Here is a 24,486-nt window from a genome sequence, read left to right as displayed (position 1 = left end):
TACTTTTCATTGGTTCCTTTTTTTTTCATCCCAGGTTGTAGTTGGTGACAAAGTTGTGCTGAACCCAGTGAATGCAGGTCAGCCACTGCACGCCAGTAATTATGAACTGATTGACAACCCCGGCTGTAAAGAGGTATGATCTTGACATGGAAGAATGTCACAGACATAGCAATTTTTTTTTAGAGGGGGGGGTTGTAGAAATTGTTACTTTGTGGATTTATTAGGACACGTTTTTGTTTTAATAATGAGGCAACTTCAGGAACTTCACAAAGGTTTGCAAAATCCTGATTTTCTGCTAAATGAAACAAATTTTTGAGGATAAATAGAATTTTAAGCGTCAGGCCTCTATCCCTTCTTCCGTCTTTTTATACCCTTTTTTTGACTTCAATTTTACCATCTAGATAAAAATGGGTAATTTTATTGTTAATTTTGACTGAAAAAGGACTTTACTGGGAGTGAAAAAAAAATTGCCACCTACTACTAAGCCTTTTTTTCTAAAATGTAAATCCGCCCACTGCAATGTATATGTGCATGTATATAGTAGGGCAGTGAACTGGTCTTTTGTTCAATTGTATCTTGTTCCCCCGTCAGATCAAATGTTAGCTTTGATTTTGTGATTCTTCTCCATTGAAGCAGTCACTAATGCTGATGTGTAAGGATATCTGTAGAACAGGACAGCATTATCAAACTCACCTGTCACTTTCGTAAGGCAATTATTCAGATTGGGAACTAGGATTAGGGGCTTCTGGCAGAGACCAAGTGATCACAAACCACGATAAATATCTTGTGGAGATAGAACATACCCCTGAAGGCCTTTGCAAATAATAATAAACGAGGATATTTGGACTGTGATTTATGCATTATTTGCATGCATTTCTTTGCATTGTTTGCAAAGAAATGCACAGTGACAGAGAGGAAAAACAAGCTTAACTCCTTTGCTTGCGATGCCCCCAAAGGGGCAGGGAAGTGTTTGAGTATGCATGAGAAATGTGGCAGGATACTTTTACTGTCACAGTGTTTGTGAGCTTAAATAAACTGTACACTCAGTGTAAAAATAGAAGTGGCAGTGAATGAGAGCTAGTGAGAGATGCCGTGTGCCGCACATGCTGAGCTTAAATGTACAAGCGCACTATTCCTTGTGTGGACGAACAAAAGATGTCCACACAGTGCAGATAGTGAAGAAGTTGTGTGGACTCACCCTGGTCCACACAACATTTCCCACCTCTGAAAAAAGCGGGATTTAAGGCATTTTATGGTTAGGGTTATCTGCAGCAAAAGGTAGAGGAACTGTTTTAAAAGGAAACCATCAACAACAAACAACTAATAAATTAATGTTCTTGGTTCAAGCTGGTTTGACAAGTGATAACCATGGTGCCAAAGGTCCTCTAAAACTGGTCCTCAGAGGGGAAGAAGCCTAGTTTTGACTTGTGCAAGTCCACACGACGACCTTGCTGCCTGCACAATGTGAACCTCATTTGTTCAATGGTCCTCATAAGAAATAACATGCTTGTTCATTGGTTTACACACATACTGGGCAAAGTGTGGTAATTTTCATCTGAATGTGCACAAGCTTGAGCACCTTTGTGTCCCCTTTCAGTGAACAGCTGTGGCATTGATTTTGTGCCTGCCGTATTGTCACTGTGGAGTGGGTACTCAATATCTACATGTAGGGATTGGTTCGACAGCCTGTCTATGAGAGTAAATTTGCTGCACACTCAGTTTGCGCTCGCTCTGATGCTTCTGTATGTGTGTAGTTTTTGTAACATTTCAAAGGAGAGCTGGGAATTGTTAAAAAAAACTTCCATTGGGAAGATAAAGAATTGGACAAACTGTATGTAATCAATGCAAGTCAATAACAACCCACGGTAGTGATGATGAGAGTAGTACTTGATTTGATAACACCAGAACATCCTGTAGGTGGTGGGGGGGGGTTGTATGCATTATCACACTGTTCACTGTTAATGAAAAGCAGTCAGGAACAGCACTCGAAGTGGTAACGATGATATCTCTCGTGCTACTTGTTTTGTCGCATTTTCTAAATGTCATTTGGTGATTTCTAAAGCTGATGGATTTCCAAGCATGCTTGAACAAATAGCCGCGCAGTCACATGCCCATAGTAGACACTATTCATAAATTCAAAGTCATGGCATGGCAAATTGAGTGGTTGTGAATTCTTACTAAACCACAGGTTTTGCATGCACCTTGCTTTAATATACAGACCTTGTGATTCTAGTTTTGCACCACTTTGCCTCTCAGACTGTAACGTCATTGGTGATTCGATATTGACAGAACTATGAAACAAATTTTTTCTTTTACTCGCACAGAAGTGAAAATGAAGCAAGTTGTGAGTCGTCAACCTCAATAGTTTCATTTAAATGCTCACTTCTCGCTTAAAACAATGTCCACTTGCAATCCTGTGAAATACGAACTGGGATTCAGGTGCAGAAAAGTGAAAATGATGTCTTAGAAGTGGCACTTAGATTGAGAAGGCCACTTGACTTGCTCATGTACCATAAACCAGACCAGACCAGACCATAAACCAGATTACTTCATGGTTTTTCCTCACCATGTCAAATGACCTTTCAGCTGCAACCTCAGCAGTGGTTGTTTACTTTTTGACAACAAAAATGAAATTGAGCTGAATAGACATTTCAAGGGAATGCAGTTACCTCTGCCCCGTAAATGTCAGGTGGTGCCAGCAAATTCTTTTTTTTTTCCCTTCACACCCAGATGCTACCCTGCTCTGAACATGTCTCGTAAGTCATTGAATGTAACCTTTTTACGGTCAATACCCATTTTTTATGACTCGGGGCAATAAACAACGGCAAACACCTTGGTGGTGTTGTTACTTGTACAGTGTACATGTAGCAACTCCACATAAGTTTGCACTAAATTCCAAGATATGTAATACTAATTAATGCTGCTTGTTGGAACCATCAGACTTGTACAAACCGACAAAGCTGAGTTTTTCAGTGCTTTCTTGAAGACAGTGTTAGATACCAGTTTACACTTTCACTTTCAGTGAATGCCTTCTCATTTCAAACCTGATTGTACCAAAATTGCCTGCAAGCTCAGGCGGTGCTTGAGTTTGACAGTATCATATTAAGGAAGGTGCATCTATACACCTGCTCTTCATCAGTGAATGTTTTTCAAGAGTTTGGTAACTCTGTATGTTGTTAATACAAATGCAAGAGTTTGGTTCTTTCTGTGTACAAGAATAAAAGGACATTAGATAAAGAATTCTGTGTATGTGTACATGAGAATCTCGATGTGATATGCACATTGCTTACAGTGTCGGATAAAATAACCATTAAAACCTGCGATTAAGCAAGCAACTTTTCTCAAGACTTACATGCATCCTGAATACTAATCCTTATGGCCCTAAATATAACTCTACAGCACCTGGTTAATGGGTAATTCCAGAAATCAAGGGTCCAAAAGTGTGACATTTTTGTGTCCCTGTTACATCTGACCTTTGTTATTTGACATGGAAATATCACCAGAATTTATTTCAAACTATTAGCCTACTATTTGTTTGGCAGGTAATTTGCATTAATTCATCAGTCTTGGAAATTGGAAAATCTGTTCTGAACTTACAAAATCGTATGTCAGATGCGACAGGGACATGAACAAAAATGGACCACTGATTTCTGGAATTACGCTAATGCATTGGCGATTGCAATGTACGTGATCACCTTTTCAGCTTCAAAAATCCTGTGTCCTGCTCATGTAACATATAAATTCCCCAAAGCTTTTTATATGTCGAAATCATTGATTCTGTATTTAGTAAGGTGAGACAGTATCTGTGTTCCTTGTGTGTCCGGTTGTAACCATGGAAACACGGATACATCATTTGAATTTAAACATAAAGTTCTGAAGGAGTTTTCTGAGAGGCTCTTCTGTAGACTTTGTGTTCTGATTTTTGGCTTATATTTGTTTTGTCTTTAGGTGAATTCTGTCAATTGCAACACCTGCTGGAAGGTCTCCTTATTCATGGAGCACAAGGAGAACCTGGATGAAGTTCTTAAAGGGGTAAGAAAGACACCAGATAAACAACCCAGAAGAGACAATGCAAAAGACTTGAACTTGAATCATTAGTTTATTTGCCTGGGGACTGGCTCCAATTTCGTCAAGCAGAATACTCTGCTCAGCAAAGCTTCAGTCTGCTGGGAAATGCACAGTATGTGATAGTTTGGTTAAATACCAGCTCGTCTTGAGTTTGTGGGCTGAGCAGCTCTTTGAACATTTTTGGAGGCCCATCAGTGTATCAGATGTGTCACTAGTGTGCCCTAGATGGCACTACTTGATTGCACGGGTGGACAGATACACTAACAGCCCGGTTTACTGTAGAGGATGGCACCCAGTGAGCCACATGCTATTTGAGGTGGGAGACTGTCCTTGGTACCAGGACCCATCATCATTCAGCTTCTTACAGAGCTTATAAGAGACACGATTTCTTGGTTTCACAAGTTATAAAGTAGTTTTCAGTCCCTGTGTTAATTGTGCGTGGACCCTGTGACAAATTTGCCTGTTGAGGCCACCTGATTTGGGCCTACGTTAGAGGAAAGTGAACTCTTGCCCATTTTACACTGTGTACAAAAGAATGAGTAGGATGGTTGACTTGGTGCTATAGTTAGCTTTCAGGCATGATCAGTGTATGGAAATTTTCCCAACTTGTTTTGCCTCCTTAACAAGGTTCACTGACATCAGAACAGCTTTAAAAAAAGATCCTTGTTGATTTTATTGGAAATATGGGGTAATGCTCCATGGTGGACTTTAGCATGCCTTGGAGGTTGTGCACACACAGTTTTGTATTCAGGTTCTGTGATTGGTTTATTTCGATTGTGCGTGTGCAGTCTTAATAGGACAATTCCCCCTGGAGTGTCTTAATTCAAATCGAGCCAAGTGTGAACAAACACCCGAGAGAGCAGTTATGTCATTTAATCTTTTTTTTTCTTTCGGGTATATTCTTTGAGTGGGACATATCTGAGTGTGTTGTGAAGTTGCAAAATGAGGGAAATCCCCTCATCTGAAAAGGCGTCATGCCCACGCACGTTGCTCATTGTAAACTGTGCCCCTTTCACTTTCAACAATCATTTCACCATTAATCCTGTTCTTCCTGAGTTTGGCTGAAGTAAAAGGACTAAAAAATCCTTTGTCATTTGTTGTAGTCCAGCAACGCAGTTTAGCACATTAAGAACCAATTTCATTCCATAAAATTATATTATCAAAAGCTGGAATTTATTATTTTATTTTGGCATCAAAAACAAAATAAACCAAAAAGCTGAACTAATTTTGGGATGGCATCTTTTAAAGTATAAATCATGCCTTCCCTGTCAATTTTGCCAGCACTGTCAGCCACATTCCATACATGCATCGTAAAAGACAAAGACAACAAAATAGAAGATGCAAATCAACAGAAACAACTAAGGATGTATTAGCATTTGGAATGTCCTTGGAATTCAAACTATTTATCGCCGTATCACTGCTTCTTTACAAATTTGTGCACCTTGTCAAGTTGCTTTGCAAAGTGCATGTGCTCCAAGAATGCTGAGTCACTTGCCACTAACCTTTCATTTTGTCCCCTCCCCGTCCTTTTCAGTGAATATTGATTTAATTTTCACAAAATTGCATACTGTAGTTGATGGTGCAGCCTTGAGCGAGCCTCAAATGGAGAAAAATAAAAATCAATGCAGGATGCTGGGAGTTTGTTGTCATGTATCAACATTCGTGAAATACTGGTGGCCTTCAGAGGTGCAAATGGAGATGTGCGGTGTTACTGTAGCAGTGAGGAATGGAAGGGCTTTGCTCTCATCATTTGTTGTCTTTTGTTTTTAAATTTTTGAGGGACTTTAATAATCTGGTAATGTTTTTCTTTTGTGAACCATTTTGGTCCACTTGAAATGCACTTGTATCTGATTCAGAATTGCTAAGGACATGTAGCACAGTTGGCTCAAGGGAAGCATGTTCCACTTGCAGTGGATTTAGCGGCAGGTTGTGACAAATCATGGACTAGAAGTGGAATTAGGCTAATGTTTAATACAATTCACATGACTGGCTTTCAACCTGTGGGATTTGCCAAACTGCTGGAGGTATTTATGGGTATGGTTGAACCTCAATTCCCTGGCCGGTTTTGTTCCCAGGAACCTTTCTGAATCATCCATCACAGTCATTTGTTCAGAAACCCAGTGGGCAATCGCTTTATACTAAACTTTCAACAGGGCTTCAAATCTTAAATGAAACAACAGTGACTTGGCCCTGCCGCGTTCAATCCAGCAAACTCTCGCAAAACAATCCCCCACGGTATCGAAGGATCTTGGAAGACCAGGATTAGTGTTGCCTGTTACAGCAATGCGCTGATCGTTTGTTTCCTCACCCCCTCTCCCTACTTCAGTCTATATGTCGGGGTTTGCTGCAATTTGTCACGTCCCAGGCAGTGGAACCAATTTTTCAGACGGGACGGGGACAGTAGTGAGACCATCAAGCCTCAGCCAATAAGCCAATCCATTAAGCCCCACGCCCTTATAAGGCCTGTAAAAAGTCAGCCACTGACCTCCACCCCCCCTCCTTCCACTGCAAGTAACTCCACGGTGGGAATTCTTGTCACATTTCATTTCTATCATTGGCACTCTTAAGGGAAAGGCCACGTTAGGGTTGGTAATTTTGCCCCTTCAGAAGTGATGATCTTCTTGTCTTGGATGGGGCAATCTTATGGAAGGGTTGGATAGCATTACATGTAATAGAAGCAATTCTTTAGACAACCTGGCGTACAATTCATGTTTTTTTTTTCTCACCAGGGGGATGTTGTTCGACTCTTCCACGCTGAGCAGGAGAAGTTCCTGACCTGCGATGAGTACAGGAAAAAAAGCTACATCTTTCTGAGAACAACTGGGCGCGTGTCTGCCACTGCTGCCACCAGCTCCAAGGCATTGTGGGAAACTGAGGTCAGAGTTCATGTCTTTTTCTTTTGCAGTATTTAAAAAGTGGATTGGATTTGACAGTTGTGTAAGCTGTGTTCATGCAATTCCCCTGAGAAGTTTATCGTGAAGACACTTCAGGATTCCAGGAGTCTGTCTTCACTGTCACCAAATGGCAAATATTTACAAACTTTGACTATAAGCTTCTGCAGTTGGTGGTGAGAAAAAAGCGATGCATAAAACATATCGTTATGTTGGGCAAGTTTAGGCCCAAACTATTGTTCTGCCATCATATACTGCAGAAAACATTGTTATGCTGGGCAAGTTTGGGCCCAAACTATAGGTCTGCCATCATATACTGCAGAAAACATATTGTTATGTTGGGCAAGTTTGGGCCCAAACTATAGGTCTGCCATCATATACTGCAGAAAACATATTGTTATGTTGGCCAAGATTGGGCCCAAACTATGGTTCTGCCATCATATACTGCAGAAAATATATTGTTACGTTGGGCAAGTTTGGGCCCAAACTATAGTTCTGCCCTCATGTACTGCAGAAAACATATTGTTTTGTTGGGCAAGTTTGGGCCCAAACTATGGTTCTGTCATCATATACTGCAGAAAACATTGTTATGTTGGGCAAGTTTGGGCCCAAACTATAGTTCTGCCCTCACATACTTGCTTTTTTAACATTGCACATGTGCAATACAATTATACTTGAACATTTCTAGTTGAACAATTCTTGTAAAATCTCATTGTTACACTTTTGCCTTTGGTTGCAACTTTTAAAGTTAAGAACATACAATATTTTCATGCGAATAGTTCCCTCCATACTGATAAATGAAACTAGTGATTAATAACCAGCAGTGTGACCAAGATAATGGCTGTTAAAAAAATTATGCATTTAGCTGAAACCTTATTATTTAAATTGGCCGTCTGGAACCTTGCATTTTTGCCATCAGATCTACCTACAGATCTGAGGAATGACAGTATTTTCAGTCAGCAAACCCAGCATGAGGGTGTTTTCTTCTGGTTGCGGATATTATCCATTGTAAGAGGAAATTATATTTTGTCGTTGGGTAGTCAGGATGTGAACGAATATTACGGGCCTCAAAAATGGAGAAATCAAGGAGGAATGCGTCATTTATTTATTATTCATCATAATTTGGACTGCTGCCACGGTAAAAAGAAAGCCAGCTGGAGGTGCATATTTCTTCCAGTCAATGGTCATTGGTTTTACATGTATGATTTGTTGTTTTCACAACAAGCTCAGACCCCTGGTACCGTCTGTCATCAAAAGCAATTTTGTTTTCAATTGGTGAAGGCCAAAACCAAATCTAGATTGAAAGAGTGAATATTAGGCTTGCTTCCAGCATGGGTAAGGTCAGGAGTTCGCCGACTAGATGAGTACAGACGATAAGCTGTTTCCATTCACCAACCAGGATGCTGTGATAGGCAGAGGTTCTTGATCTCCAGATGGATAGGAAAACCTGTGCACCCAGCCAGGAAGATGGCAAGGTGCCAGGCCACCCCGGTAATCTCTTCCCCCCCTCCCAGCAGCATGCTGAGCTCAGATTTAAAAAAACCCTTGCTGGGTGACTCCGCATGAATGAAACAATAACGGTTGTCGGATGCACTTCCAAGCACAGACCCCCTCCTCCATCAGCCTGTGCTGTCACAGGAAATTCAATGTTGCGGCATTGCGGAGAGCGTAATGTCATTGGTAGATGTGGTATGGGGAGGAAGTGAAAGTTTATCCTGTGTAGTATGTCCTTTTCAAAAAAGTACGGTTTTGGATTAGGAGTCGCTAGGAGCCACTTGTAGGAAGCCATCCATGTAACAAAATTGTGGAGATAAGCCAAACACCTGCATCAGATGTATCTGAGAAAATACCATAGGTCACTGACATGCAAGAGCTGAAGAGTCATTATAAGAAGCGGCAGGAAAACCCATCACACGTGTCTAAGTTGCTGCACTGTTGATAGACGCGGGTGCTCGTCAGGGACTTTTAAGAAGAAAACATGAACTTCGGCACTGCCTGGGCTAATCACATCAGCACACAGCACCCCCCAGGCGACCAGGATTGCACCTGTTGATCATACTAGCTGATTTCCCTCATTATATTACTTCTGGTAGGTGCCATTAGTAATTTGAAAAAAAAAACCACAGCAGGTATTTGTTAATTGTGGAAGAATTTAGATCAAGTCATCATCGTATAGGGCTACCAACTGTGTATCAATGTTTTGGGCAGAGTACTGTGGCTTTGTACCGTATTTTACTGTGAACACGCCAGAACTTAAGTTGGTACTGGCAGCTACAAATTGTTACCTCATTTGGTAAATATGCCAAGGTTTGTCTTTTTATAAAAATGACATCAAATGCAACGCATGAATCACATAATGCACATAATGCATTAACTTTACCATAGGAAACTACCAAAGCTAAAGGACCTAATAGTATTGGTCAATTCAATACATTACAAGTAAAATTGCACCTTTGCTGTTTGCTCTGTGTTTTTACATGTACATGTATTTGGCTTTATGTTAAGCTGTCCTCAGATTCAGTTGGGCATAACAGGTTTTTGTTGAAAACCTCATCGCAGTTCACACCCGGATGTGTCAAACTCGAAGGGCTGTGCGTGTATGTCAGTTATCTCAAGTACAATTTTTCTTTCCTTTTAAAGAACACTCCAGGAAGAGGAGTAAATTTCTTATTAGTGATAGCAAGGAGGTATTACGGAGCAAAAAAGGGGAAATTTGTTGAGGAAATCCAATGTGACAAAAGCTGTAACGCTTATACATGTACTGGTTACCTCCTTGGATTGGGGACATAAAATAGCTCCGGGAGTCGGCGCAGTTTCTTGCATTTGTGACCTCTTCTCTGAAGCTCTTGCATTTTGCAAAGTAAGAGTTGCAGATATGGTGCCAGTTATGCTCAAAATACAGCATTTGTCACAATTTTGCTGATTAATTGGGGGCTTATGATTCATCCGTTCCTAGATATGGGTCAGAGGTCACAGATTTATCAAAACTGAACTCTAAGTTCAAGGTGTTTGGACTTAGAACTTGACAAGTTCTAATAAAGTTATTGAGTGTTCTCCATGGTAATAATTACACATGAGTAGGCTTGAGGTTTGGGTCTAGTCTTTAGGACGTTGTTGAAGAATTACTACTAGGATCTCACATACAAGCATAACGCTTGCGACTGGTTTCTGGCTAGTATTTGGCCACTGCACAGTTGCTTTACGGCTTACTTTCTTCTATGTTTTGTGCTCTGGAGTTACATGCAACTAAAAATTGTACGCCGAGTAACTAATCACTCAAAACTCTGGCACCCTTATCAAGGGAAGGATTGCTATGCCTTAAGTTTGCTGGCTGTGAAACAGTCCTTTTAAAGAGAGATAGACCAAGCATTGCTTGTTATATTAGCTGTCCTCACACGTCTTACTTTATAAAAATAATAGAAATAAACATATGTAGACACGTTTGAGATTGGTCGGTCAAAAAAGGACTCACCAGAAAACTGATGCATGAACTTGTTGCCATGACATTTAGACTGTGATCACATTCAGGACAGTATTTGTCTGATAATTTCACGAGTGAGAACTCTCTGGAATTCCAAGCTTGCCCTACGGAGAAAGAAGAAAGATTAAGAAGGTGGCTGTTCTTGAAGACATGAACTAAGCTTTGGCATAACAAACTAAACCCCTTCCCTTCAACAGGACAAGCTACATGTACATTCCGCAGCCGTCATTCAGCAGATTCATTACGGGGTTCCGCAGCTCATTAAGAGTCAGCGCACTTTTCTAGAAATCGAGTGTTGTGCTTCGCATCAATCTCTTCCTGTCCAGCGATACGACAGCAGCAAATTAGTCCAACCGAAATGTCATGAAGGATATTGGCAGAAAAACCACCGCCCCTCCCCTTGACTTTGTGAGGAAGCGCTCGACCCCGAAACATTTCCACAGCTTTGGTCAAGTGGTTGATTAAGATGTGAGCTCAGATGCCAGAGTACAAGTGTTTGTTGGAGGGGGTGAACAATTTTTAAATGTCAAGCACCCTCTTGCCAAAGCACCAAAGTATTCTCACATCACTGGATTTTTGGAGGGAAGCAGTTGGGAAAGAATCATTACAACCTCCACATTTCCAGTATCAAAGACTTCAAAGGTGTGCGGTAGAATCCCTAGATGTATGGTTTTTGCTGATTCTTCCTTCAAATCATTCGACTGTTCCATGTTTTCAGCTTTTTTCCCCAACAGTACCCTCTCAGGATAAATAAAAGGTGTGCACTGGCTGGTCGTGCGTCACTTCACACAGTACGTGCTACGCGCACGCCAATCTCCATATAAGGAGATTATTTATGACTACTTGTGAGAAGAAAACAAAAATATACCATAACATAGCTGGGGGGTGTTTGAAAAAAAGGAAGTAAAGTTTTTGAACAAAATCTTTGGAATTTTACAATTTAAAAAAGAAGAAGGAAGTTTTGACTTGCTGATCAAAAAAGCATGTGACTCCCTTCTTTTCATACATGGGGGGTATGCTTATACACCCCAGCTGTAAATAAAAGTTCTACCATGTATAAAAATGTTAAAAATCTGTTGTAATGTGGTGGGTGTTGTTAAAAAAATGCTTTTATTGGAGATATAACAAATGGGTTTTATTTAAATTCAGTTTGAAAACTACCCCGAGTGTTTGTCCTCGGAATGAATGCTACTTTTTGTTTGTCTCTAGTTTAGGTTGTGAAATCCTGTGACCGTCGCTGTAAAAGCAGTTTTGCTGTGTTTGATATTGACTTCTTCCGCAATTACCTCACCCCTCGGAAATGAATAACTACAAGCAGTTGTCCAAAACGAAAAAAAAAAATGTAAATACGCTGAAATTCCCCAGTGGTAAGTCATTGAGGCTGGTAGCTTGTGTTTCCTACACCCGCCTACTGAATGTCCTATTCAGCGACTTATCCAAAATGCCATCAGAGTCGTCTATGACGCACACAGGCTGCTGCCACAACAAACTCTCAGCACCAAAAGTAGGTGTTTGTTTCCGTTGGGAAGGGGGGGGGACGGAGGTGATGGCCTGGCCTTGACTTTGTACCCTCTGACTGGAAGATGCGGGGTTGGTTGGGAAAGAGGGGTGTGCATGGGCTTCCGGGGGCAGGGGTGATATGCCCCCCCTGAAAAACATAGAAGGAAAAAGGAAAAGAAAAAGCTAGAGGTACAGAAAGTAGCCAAGAAAGGGGATAAAAATCACCAACCAGCTTGAAAATATCTTGAAATGGATTCCCTTCTTCTTCGAATGGTTTATCAGTGTGTTGCTGACGAGGGGTTCCCCTCCCCCCCGAAAAAATCTCTTCTCTCTCCCCCTCCTCCCCCCCAAAAATCCGGCTGACACCCATGGCGGACATTGGAGTTGGGGCATCAGCCTTTTGTAATTAACTCTGAAATATCTTTAGAATTGAGGAATTGCCTTAAGATTCACATGTACTTTGGGGGAAAGTTCATTCTAAATGTAGCAATGAACTTTTTTTTGAAATGAGACAAGTGATAAGTTGGCTCATAAGCTTGGGTCCCTAATAATTTTCTGTCAAACTTTGAATTGATATTTCAAATGTAAGTCTTTTCTTGTTGGTGATAATAAATGATGCTCTCTCCTTGAGATCACCCGTAACGCTATGCTTAATGAAACTGTTTCATCGCATTAGATCAACTTAATGATTGTCAAATTCCTCTCTTGTCTTCCCTATTCATTTAAATCATTTTTAATGTAGTGATGTTGGCACTGGTTGCACATTACAATTTGAGTTTCTTGTAGATGTTAGTGGCTTTGACAGAAGAAAACCTATGTACATGTACATAATAAAATTCCCATCAGAAGCCTCTCGTGTTGTATCCAAATTAATATTTAAAGAAAAGCGAAGGAATCATGATGAAACTACAACCTTATCACGATCGGCATGACTGATTTGTGGTTTCACTGTGAGGTTGAGAGACTGCATTTCACATGTTAAATTTCTAAGGACGTAAGTTGCGTCAAATTTCTCTGAGATAATGATCTAGCTGACGGCAATCTGTAGGAAGGACAGGCACTGTGTTGAAGTAGTCAGGTTTTCGTAATCACTCCCACCCCCATGGTTTCATTTGTAAGGCCGAGGGAATGACTGAACCATTTAATGTTGGGATGGACTGCACATTGTCTGCTGGCTTTCAAGCGAAAGTGAAGAGGCAGCAGACAGTTAACGTTTGTGGTTTGCACATTGATTGCACTTAAACCCCCCCCATTTTTGTGGGTGAACTATCATGCAAACATTTCTCTATGTACATGTACAGTATGTGTTGCGCAGGTATAAATTCAACTGAACAGTCAAAGAGATTCCTAAAATCACCTGGCTTCAACTTTTGTTTCAGAGTTGTGATTACATCATTCAAGAATAAGTTGTTTTGAGATATTGTAAATGCTAAACTCAAATTATGAGTTTCGGAGCCTTTAGAACAAATTATAAGTAGTTACGTATTCCAATAAGACACGTACAAAATCGCCCCTCAGGAATCCTCATCCTGTATAAATATATCTGCAGTATATATCCCAGTTAATGTAGCTATTGCACTCACTGCTATTTCCCAAACTTTCCTTTTCGTATCTAACATTAACTGTATCCATGCCCCCGGTTCGGTACCATTAACATTCAAACTAAATTTACAGACATCAAACTTATGCAGTGGTCGTATATTTAGGTAGAGTCCTTCAAGGTGTGGTGAAAGGTTTAAAATCATACTGCTGGAGATTTTTATTTGCCAAAGTCAAAGTGAAAAACAGGCAATGACTCTTCCCACAAGGACATCTCTTACTGCAAGAGGTCCCTCGATGCCCCAGAGTTGAGGTACATGTCGGTTGCCGATGGCTCTTTCTGAACCATTACTGTCGATCTAGGGATTTACACTGTTTTTGTCTGAAGCTTGTCCAACAAACCCATCTGTCAAGACTGTGCGTGCCAGCCAGAATGAAATGATGTGTGAGATAAGCAAATTGGCTTTGTGTCTGGAGGTCTTTCAATCAGCCTGTCAACCTTTATTTCGAAACTGCTCTCACAACCTCAGAAGACAGTCAGTGGTCTGTAGCTGTGCTTTGAAATTGATGTTAGATGTGAGGCACGGATCCTGTCCTTTTCCTTGGGTCTTCAATTGTAAAAGAGATCCGTGAATCAACTATTACCACACAAACCAAGCTGGTTTTACTGCTGAAATTATTAAGAGATTGAATACCAGTATTCATCGGAGCTTTATCGCCTTAGTAAGAATAAGCCGGGTCATATTTCAAAAAAGCAAGGTTTTAAGTAATTGGGGGGGGTGGGATACAAGTATCTTATTATTTGTCCCCATTTACTCCTGAGTCATGGGCCACGTTTTGTGTGGTCATTGGGGGTAACACTGCTTTCTTGTTGGGGTGGTAGGCTTGCTAGTTATAGGGTAACATGGTTTCCCAGCTCCCCTCAACCCCCAGACCCCCCTTTCCCCTGAGACCTGTCTGGGATTGTTCCTGTGTCAAAATTACCGGTCCCAGTGGGGAAAAAAGAAGGGGGGGGGAGAGTTTCTGGTCTTGAGCCAAGGCTAGGAGAAATCAAGAACATAGGCTGCAAACTGGCTGGCAAAGATTACCGGCAGGGTGTGACTAGGTGCCCCAGCTGGCTGCTAATGGCATTTTTCCCCAGAGCAGCTCAACCGGGGTAACCGTCTTCTGATGTGATGTGTACAGACGCCCTCATTTCAGCTTGTACTTAGGCCGTGTCCGAAACGGGCTTCCAGTTCTACGGCTAGGTCTATTGTCTACGCATCTCCGCTCATTTCCAATGGAGGGAAGAAACTATTAAAGTTCAGTTCATCATTGAAACCACCCATAAAATGAGCAGGGCAAGGTATGGACCTGCAACCTCTTGAAAAGAGCACCAGCTCTCTGCCAACTTAGCTATCCGGCCCTGTGTTGGCAGTTTGCCCATTTGCCTCAAGTTGAAATCCCACTCCAGTTCAGTTGTCTTTGCACAGCCTTAACGTGATTGGAAATACGTATTCCGTTTCTCACTGTGACTCATTTGATGAAAGGGATCTCACTAGATCATCATGTTTTGGGTTTTTTTTAATCCGTTAGCACTCCTGTTTCATTTCCTGATGAATCTACAAAAAATCATACATTGCTGGGGGGTGATTTTGGGCAGGACTTCAAGATAGTAACAGGCAGGATAGTTGAGAGTACCACAAAGGGGTAATAGGTTTATGTGATTTGTATCAGAGATTATTCTCAAATGTCGTTCCTCCCCTTTTCAACTCTGCCAAGTCTTGTGCTGGTTTTGATTTGTGCCACTTCCAGGTAGAAATAAAGATGAATGTCAGTCTTAAATTGTTTGTAGAAAACAGCATCAGAAATTCCTCAATCATTCACAGAATTGTTTTGTTACTAATGGTGTATTGACCAATTAAATTAAAGAATGTAATAATTTGTTTTGATGTCTATTTTTCTTTGTTCTTACATTTAGGTTGTTCAGCATGATCCGTGCCGTGGAGGGGCGGGCCACTGGAACAGCCTATTCCGGTTTAAGCACCTTGCCACGGGCCAGTATATGGCGGCAGAGGTAGGACCCCTTCAGACCTTTTGTATTCATTTGGAAGTCGGGCCGTGCCCAAAACGGGTTTCCAGAGCTATGGCTCTACGCGTCTCCATGCATTTCTAATGGAGTGAAGACCTAGACCTAGCTTCTAGACAAGAGATTCAGATGCAGCCTCAACCTGTTCAAACAAAACTCTCAAAGTTTGCCTAGGTATTTCTGCACGAGTGTAAGCATGGTAACTGGAAATTGCAAACATGGACTCAGATACTAAAACTGTGCTGTGGTTCTGTGTCTCTGATCACCCCAAGTTTCATTGTCCACAGTGTATGGCTGCCTCTGTGTCATTTAGAATCAGTGGCGTAACTATGGGGGGGGCACGTGCCCCCCCGACGGAGGCCCGCGCCCCCTCCCTGGTGTCCCCCCCCATGGACAAAAACATATATACCAAGTTCAATTATTTTCATTGCCCCCTGAAAAAAAATTGTGCACCCCCGGGTGCCCCCTCAGCTGTAGCACCCTAGTTATGCCACTGTTTAGAAATGTGGACAAATTCGATCCTGGATGAAACTACAAAATTCAATGATGGAGGTGGAACATGTGCTGTTACCGAGCTGGGCATACCTTCTACTGGCCATGTAGTCACTGTGACGATCTTCCACATCTTGTACACGTGTGCCTTCATTAAGCTCGCCAGAACTGTCCCAGTCGCCAAGGGTAGAAGGGCAGTGCTGGATTGCGGTCTGTAATGAAAATGTCCTGTTTGCCTTGGAAGCACGCACAGATGACACAGGTGACCCTTCGTCGAGCCAATCAATCATAACGCAATGAACTAACAAAGAAGCAGGTAGAAATACATTAGACTTGATGTGTTTCATGCATACCCAGTCACTAATGATGTGCTGTGTGCACTTGTGTTGGACAGCAAACTGTGTATCACGTCACACCAGATCAAATAGAATGCAAACCTCGTGACCTCCCAGTGTGCCGTGGTTAAACCATATCCATTCACAGGTCCAAAGCTCTGTATTACTAGATATCAAGATTGATGCATTCATTGGCAGATTCGGGGGGGGGGGCAACCGTGACCATGCCCCTCCCCCTTACCCTAAGCCCACCCCGTAAAAAGTTTTAAAAAATAAAAATAATGAAAACGAGGCAATATTTTGGAGAGCATGTTTTATTTCCTCACCTAAGGCAAGTAAAAAGCCCTCAAATTTAGCCTTACCCCTCAGAAAGGCCCAAACAAAGTTATGTAAAGAAAAACTCAATTCCACCCCCCCTCCTTCCCCCCAAATCTGGGCTCCTCCTTGATGATACTCTATTACGAATGAACAGGTGGATAATGACACGACCAAAGACAACACCAGAGAGAAGCTGCGCGGCCCCCACGGCGGCACTGTGTACCACTTGGTCCCCATCACCCATGGCAATGACATTGCTTCCATATTTGAGTTGGATCCTACCACGCTACAAGGAGGAGACTCCATGGTGCCTAGGTATGAACCCCTCAGGATCAAATCATCTTTCCCATTTGCTGGAAAATGGAATTTTCAACCCATTATATGCCAAATTACAACGTTGGATTATGAAGACGTTAATAAGATACAGTAAACTCCCGATAACTCGAACCTCAGTGAAATGGATAAAAAAAATTCGAGTTGTCCAGATTTTGAGCTAACGAAAGTTCCTGAGTCTTGCCCACACTGACACGCACAGAGCACAAGCAACCCTACTTGCCCCCGTGGTGGATGATACATTACAAGCGATTTATTTCCTTGCGTCCAAGAAGAAGTTTCTTCTAAACATAATCAGTTTGTGGAGATTTCGTGTTTTCGTGACCTAAATTTTTCTATTCTACTGATAAGTAAAACAGAAACCATCAAAACTGTGTGCAGCCAGGCCTTGTGCTTGCTCGCTTAGCCGGGATGCCGGCCAAACCTGGGGTTTTCCTGTTTGGCCACATGATCATTCCTTTTTAATCGATTGAGGGCGCAATATTTTGCATTTCAAAATGTTCAAACATAAAAAAAAAGAAACAAATATTTTTGTGCCTTTGTTTGACTTTTCATTCATTTTTACCTTTTTGAAAAAAAAAATTTGAGTGAGATTTGGTGAAGCAAAACAGCATTTCCAGCACCGTTCCGGGAATACATGTCCTGGGAACATATACAGACTGACTGTGATTGGACAGTCGGCACATGAGCGGTACGCGAGTGCTGCAATTTGGCAGGCAGCAGCAAACAGGCTTTAGCAACGGCATGCACAAAACTTTCTTCAGTGTGGCCACCATGAACAATCAAGGATTGGACTACAAATGTGGGAGTTACATTTTGGCTGCGATAGCAATCAGGTTTGCTTGAAAGCCAGGATTTGTTTAGGCTGTGGTTGCGATGATCAAGTTGATGACAGTGGCCCTGGCTGCCAGCACACTCGTAAGACGAAGTGCGGTTTGCAGAAATGACTCGTGATGAAAGTCTGGCATTCTTTGTCCGCTCATTGTCAGTGATTTGTCGGCAGTCTTTTTTGATTGGCCCTTCAGAAAGTTCGAGTTAAGCGCATATAGTGGTGTGGACATTTTGAATTATGGAGGTATTTCTGTACATAAAAGCCTGTTCTTTAGGCGGGAATGAAGAATGTCTGAGAGATAAGTGGAGTTTCGAGTTAACTGATTTTGAGTTATTAAGAGTTTACTGTACTTGATTTGGGAATAGTTTTAAGACAGTATTTAGTGCTCTTGTCACCGATTTCCACCATCCCCGCTTTTCATTTAGGATCTATTTCTGTTGCTCTTATTGTACATTTATAATCCACTGAACCATGCTGATTTTACTTAAAGTCCTTAGATTGCATTGGAATTCTTTTAAATTCAGTCAAGTGGATTCTGCCACACTAATGCTGCCTAACCCATCCCTAAATACTTGAAGATTTTTTTTTTCGAGCATACGTTGGTTGTAACCGATTCTTTACTGCCTTGATATCAAACTTCAAATAGTCTGTTCTGGAACTTCAGTGTTTCCACATTTTCAGTGCCAGTTTGTAAGGAAACATATAATAAACCATTTCACATTGCTGGATAGAAACCATTTGTGTCATGGGGGAGGGGGTGGATAAATTGAAAGTCCCAAAAAAAAAAAAGAAAATGGAAAAAAACAAAGTGAAAGAAATGAAAAAAAGAAATGAGAAGAAATGAAAATTCCAATGTTGCTTTGAAAACAAAAATCAAGTTAACTCCTTTCCAGTGTTCAGGGTCTATCAGTGCTTAGCTGATAGGTATGTTTCCTACCTGCGCCCAGAATTGCCCTCTCTCAGAAAAAATGGTTCCCCCGCTTCCCCCTGAAAAAAAATCCTCAGAGTGCCCATGAAGGAAACTTACACTGTCCACGTACCACTGTTTGAACAGACCCTCTGCTGTGCAAACTGGTCGGGCCTTGCTCAGTTAATGAGTTTTTGGATTTGAGAGGAAAATAGTGATGCGTTGATTTTTGCAGAAATTCCTACGTGCGGTTGCGTCACCTCTGTACCAACACCTGGGTTCATAGTACTTCCATACCGCTGGACAAGGGAGAAGACAGGCCCGTCATGCTCAAGGTCTGTACGTCCAGCGTTCTCTTTTTTTTTGTTTTCCCTCACAAAAATCTCTGGTGGTAATTAATTTACTATGGTCTGACGTGCAGGTACCAGTCTTGACTGATACTTGTTACTGGATCCCATAAAGTGAGTCTGGAGATCATTTTTCTCTCTCTTTTTCTTTTATAATTAAAAGAAAAAGCACCCTAGGTTCTTTGCTTTGCTGTAGCATTCAGGTTGGCATATTTGTGAAAATGGACATCATGTGGGTGAAAAATGTCGAGGATCCCCACAGATTTCCATTGGGTGAGGTTTTCTTCAAAGCCCATAACTCAAAAGTGGCTCCAACAACTTGCGTTTCATTTACATTTACTTATGAAGAATTGACAAACACTAATCCACTTAAGTCCTCCAATACTGACCTAGAGGTTCTGCGGGATTGTGAATGATCGGGGACAAAAGAGTCCAACCACTGTAACTTAACATAGGGCTTGATGCTCCTTGAAAGTTTCTAAGCACAAAATATGTGCCACTGGTTTCCTGCGCAGTGGAGAATTCAGCGAGGTTTCGCGCAAGAATGCCCAGGAAACGAGAACGAGTTTGTCCTGGCTGGTTCCTCTGATGATATCCCCTCCCTCCACTTTTTTTCAGGTGGGGACAGCCCAGATTCGCGAGGATCGCGAAGCCTTTGCTATCATCCCTGTCTCTCCCTCCGAGGTGAGGGACCTGGACTTTGCCAACGATGCCAATAAAGTGCTGTCGGCCATTGCCTCCAAACTAGAGAAGAGCTCCATCACGCAGAACGAGAGGAGGTAAACTGGAATACTGTATACTCTGCACTGCTTAATACTTTTGGCTTTAACTAGGAATTTACAGGAAGTGTTATAGTTTTGGTGCATCCCAATACGATGTGTATGCACCACCCACAGTCTTTATACACACGTGGAACGACAATTCGTGGTGTGACCAACAACGTTTTCAGATGACTTCTGTCCAAGCGGTGGTCTCTCTCTCTCTTTCTCTCTTTTGGACCAATCGATCTCTTCCCTTCTGCACCCCTCAGATTTGTCACGCAGCTGCTGACAGACCTGGTGTACTTTGTGGCCATGTTGACCAACAACGGTGGGGATGCCCTGAATGTGGTGGTGCAGAACCCAGACAGAGACAGGCAGAAACTCATGAGAGAGCAAGATATTCTCAAACAGGTAATAGAACACAAACAGTTTGTTAGATTTTCTCTGACCACTGTATAATGTCTTCGTTTATTCCCAGTTGAGCAATGTCCAGGCATGTTTAGGGGTGAGGGTTTAAGGATTTATAGCCTGCAACGTAAATATAAATCAAATTCTTGTAATTAATTTTTAGTTAGGGCCTTATGAGACAGACATTAATGAAGGCCAGACTAAAGTTTGGAAAAATTCTCTGATAGGTTTCTTTACCTAAGTGAATTTGAGTGGGTTTTGTATTGTCGTAGGTGGAGAGAGCTGGAGAGAGGGCCTAAGCTCCCAAATACCTTTGAAGGAATGGTATGGTGTTGACATGCATTCTATGACATCTGCCATTAATACTCCGATTCTTCATATTTCCTTGGCAGATCTTTAAGATCCTGAAAGCCCCATTCACCGACAACGGAGACGGTGCTATGCTGAAAATGGAAGAGTTGGCAGATCCCCGACATGCTCCCTACCGTCACATCTGCCGCATCTGCTATCGCATTCTTCGACTGTCTCAGCAAGCTTACAGGAAAAACCAGGTGTGTACGGGTAGTCGTACGGGTAGATGTAAAATCACCATATTCCACCAATTACAGCCGCCGCACTGGTAGTTTTTTTTTCAATATCGTTGGAATAAGGAAGATAGTGCGTAGCTATAACCAGTTTACCTTAGGTGTGATGACCATGTTAAAAATACAAAGATTGTATTGATGCTTCCTGGACTGTTGAAGATACCTTGGGGTCTGGGACTGTTTCAGCTAAAAAAAAAAGGACAAGGCAGTCGGGTTGAATAAACTTGAAATCCTGTTGCTAACCACAAAGTCCCTAGCAACAAGACTGGAGTAAAATTCTATGCACTGATGCCCATACTTGGCCAGTTTTCTTGCACTGAAGTATGAAATCACGTCGGTATGGTCAATCACGTTCGCGCGAGGATAGATGTGTCGTATCACTCATACTTGAGAGAAAATCCATAGAGAAATGCAATTTGTGGCTGGCCATTATGCCACACAACTTGCAGGCTTTGTACAGTTGCTCTCCAGAATTTCTGTCTATAGAAATTGAACATTTGCAAAGTCACAGCCACAATTGTGACAATGTGAACAACTCTCCATTCTAGGAGTACATCGCCAAGCAGTTTGGCTTCATGCAGAAGCAGATTGGCTACGACGTCTTGGCAGAGGACACCATCACGGCTCTCCTCCACAACAATCGCAAGCTCCTGGAGAAGCACATCACGGCCACGGAGATCGAGACCTTCGTTAATCTGGTCCGCAAGAACGGGGAATGCAGGTGGGCCATTGATGAATAAACGTGATTGCCCGTTATGCTGGCGTTGCATTTTGCGATGGCCTCTGGCAGAGCTTGTCGCCATTTTTTCTTGTTGAATGTAAAAAACTGACTGAGGGGGAGATTTTAACTTAAGCCTTCAAATTTAGATTCATTGCTTCCATTTCTTGAAAACAAGGAATGCAATTGGGCCGTAAAATAATAAATTCAACTTCCCTGTTGCACATGCCGCTCTACATGATGGTTTCTTCTAGATTTTGTCACCAGGTTTTTGGTCAGTCATTGAAAATTGATTGAGGGGGGAATTTGGATCCACAAGTTTTGTGATACCATATTGTTGCTCTAACCACGCAGTTAACCAGATAAATTTGTCAGTCAGAGGATATAACATGCACATTCTTAACTCACAACAGATTCTATCAATAGCCTGATATTTCTTTGTCGTAGATTTTAAGCAGTGTTTTAAATATGATCCAACTTTGCATTGTTTTAATTATTCATCAACTTATGACTTTTCATCAGACTGTTCTTATAATTAAGAAAGTCAGTTCTATTTTGTGTTAAAATCGTGACAGTTTAAGATTGTGCATTGTTTTCTCCAGATTTTTGGAGTATCTGTCAGATCTGTGTGTGTCCAACAACCAGGCTATCCCTGTCACCCAGGAACTCATCTGCAAATCAGTACTCGTCGAGAGGAACTCGGATATTCTCATTGAAACAAAGTATGTGTGCTTAATATGAGATTTTTGGCAACCTACAACAAACTTCTCAAGACCACAAAAAAAGGCCACTGTCTGAAAAAATGAACTTGATGTTCAACACACGATTGGCAACTTTTTCGAAAATACTTTTATTCTTGAATACTTTTGTGGTAGCACGATATAATAATTTGCAGGGGATGCATTGTGTTATGGTAAGTTTTTGGTTCGCATCAGTCTGAAGGTTTACTTTTACTGGAAAAATTGCCCATCATGTGACATCAGATTCTTTTTCCAGAGAATGGTCACAAAACGGTATCAAAAATGTGATAATGCTGAGGCACTCCTGAGAACTTTAGTTTTACACATCTCAGCTCTGTAGTGTCAGCATGGGCCAATTTCCTGACCACTTTCTTTAGTGTCACATTCAATTTAAATCAGTTTATAAGTGATACTTATCTGTTTCCTTTCCAATCAGGTTGGTGCGAACACAGATGGAAGTCGAGATGGAGGTCGAAGCTGACGATGGCACCACGGAGCCGGTCTACACCATCGAGGAAGAGGAGGAGGTCGTCCTGTTCTGGAAGAACGGCGCCAAGTCCAAGAGCATCCGGGAGTTGGCCATGGGGGCTGCCGAAAATGTCAAAGAGGACGCCAGCGTGCTGAAATACTACAGGTGGAATTATGGGGTCAATGTTCACTAGGAAAGCACGCAGTTTCGTGCTAATAGACCCCCATCTGTTTCTCAAAAGTAACCTCACCCTTGTGGGTACATGATTCATAATGCCTTCAAATCTCTCAGGAAATTTAAGCTGGAAACTTTGTTTTTTGGTTTTTTTTTAGAGGGGGACCCCGTCGGATCTCATCTGAAATCTGATCAGGAAATTCATATTAGCAATACATGTACCTATGCCAACCGTATGAAGTAGTTGCGAGTAGTTTTGGCTGGAGTGGCAGTTGAGGCTTACAGCTGAAATCTCTCTTTAGTATTGATGTTGCGATTGACTATTAGCTTGTCCATACAAAGATCCCTGCATGAAGCTTGATTGTCAAGAAAAGCAGGCAAACCATGACAAAAAGTTGGAAATCAAACTGTAGGCTGTAGCGTTTCCAGAGGGACCAAACACCAGGAAAAAATATAGTCAACCCCAGTGCACAGAACTTGGACAACCCAACTCCCCAGGATGTGTGAAAAGTGACATTGCAAATGGGAGATTTTGGTTAAATAGGTATAATGAATACAGTTACCTGCTCTGTGAAAATGAGTCATAACACCTTTTTTTTTCAGTTTGCATTAGAAAGAGCAATCTGGACTTTTTGTGTTCATGTATCACACGGTTTGACATGGTTTTGAGCTAGAAATGTTGATGGTTGGCGTAATTTAGGTATCGCAAGTATATTTTAAGACCTGTCGCACAAAAGTGGCTCTGGTGACTCATTGTTCATTTTCACAGAGCGGATCGCAAATGAGTTAAGTGTAACTTGTAATAAAAAAAACAAATTGTCAGCAAATTGTCAACTTGTTTTTTCCTGTCCATACCTCAGATACCAACTGGACCTGTTCTCCCAGATGTGCCTGGATCGCCAATACCTGGCCATCAACCAGATCGGCCCCCAACTGGACATCGACCTGATACTGCGCTGCATGTCAGACGAGGCCCTGCCCTACGACCTGCGGGCCTCCTTCACCCGCCTCATGCTCCACATGCACGTGGACCGCGACCCCCAGGAGCAGGTCACGCCCGTCAAGTACGCCAGGCTGTGGTCGGAAATCCCCACGCAGATCACCATCGACGAGTGAGTGTCTCTTCCTACTTCCAGCGCATTTTAAATTTTTCCTCGTCACAGCCTTCGTAGTGTTCAAGGATTGGGTTTTGTTGGTTTGTATTTCAGTAGGTGTTGTCCAAAACTAAAGCAAAGGCTACTCATAAAATGGGCTACAGACCACAGAAAACAGAAGTCATGGTGGTAGTAGGTGTCTACTCGTATCAAATTTGTTATGGGAAAGATTATAGATCAAGGAAAAGTGAGATTCAGGTGAGGAAATCCCAAGAAAGGGAGAAACGCAAAGGGGGTCTTATACACACAGTGCATGCTTTACCAAGCTTAACAGTGAAAAGGTGTGATGAGGGCCAAGTAAGTAGTTTACTTAAAAGCTCAAACAAGTGAAATAATTATTTATCTGTATAAAAAAGCACAGATGAGC

At 41.8% G+C, this 24,486-nt stretch overlaps 1 protein-coding gene across 7 annotated transcripts in view; it reads left to right on the top strand.

Moving 5' to 3' along the window:
• Positions 1-24,486, top strand: part of itpr1 (inositol 1,4,5-trisphosphate receptor type 1) — a 115,491-nt gene that overhangs the window by 16,263 nt on the left and 74,742 nt on the right. For all 7 annotated transcript variants that reach the window (XM_087135275.1, XM_087135273.1, XM_087135274.1 and 4 more), the window contains exons 7-19: positions 35-133; positions 3,949-4,032; positions 6,798-6,944; positions 15,440-15,535; positions 16,847-17,007; positions 19,000-19,099; positions 19,730-19,890; positions 20,142-20,283; positions 20,673-20,831; positions 21,413-21,585; positions 22,185-22,304; positions 22,759-22,956; positions 23,826-24,077. In XM_087135275.1, coding sequence (XP_086991401.1) covers positions 35-133; positions 3,949-4,032; positions 6,798-6,944; positions 15,440-15,535; positions 16,847-17,007; positions 19,000-19,099; positions 19,730-19,890; positions 20,142-20,283; positions 20,673-20,831; positions 21,413-21,585; positions 22,185-22,304; positions 22,759-22,956; positions 23,826-24,077 — 1,892 coding nt within the window. The remainder of the gene's footprint in view (positions 1-34; positions 134-3,948; positions 4,033-6,797; positions 6,945-15,439; positions 15,536-16,846; positions 17,008-18,999; positions 19,100-19,729; positions 19,891-20,141; positions 20,284-20,672; positions 20,832-21,412; positions 21,586-22,184; positions 22,305-22,758; positions 22,957-23,825; positions 24,078-24,486) is intronic.

This window comes from Acanthaster planci, linkage group LG04, assembly GCF_054643075.1.
Source record: "Acanthaster planci isolate LZ-2023a linkage group LG04, COTS_SCS, whole genome shotgun sequence".
NCBI classification, from domain to species: domain Eukaryota; kingdom Metazoa; phylum Echinodermata; class Asteroidea; order Valvatida; family Acanthasteridae; genus Acanthaster; species Acanthaster planci.
The sequence above is the reverse complement of the archived record's forward strand: the minus strand, read 5'-3'. Positions and strand labels throughout refer to the sequence as shown.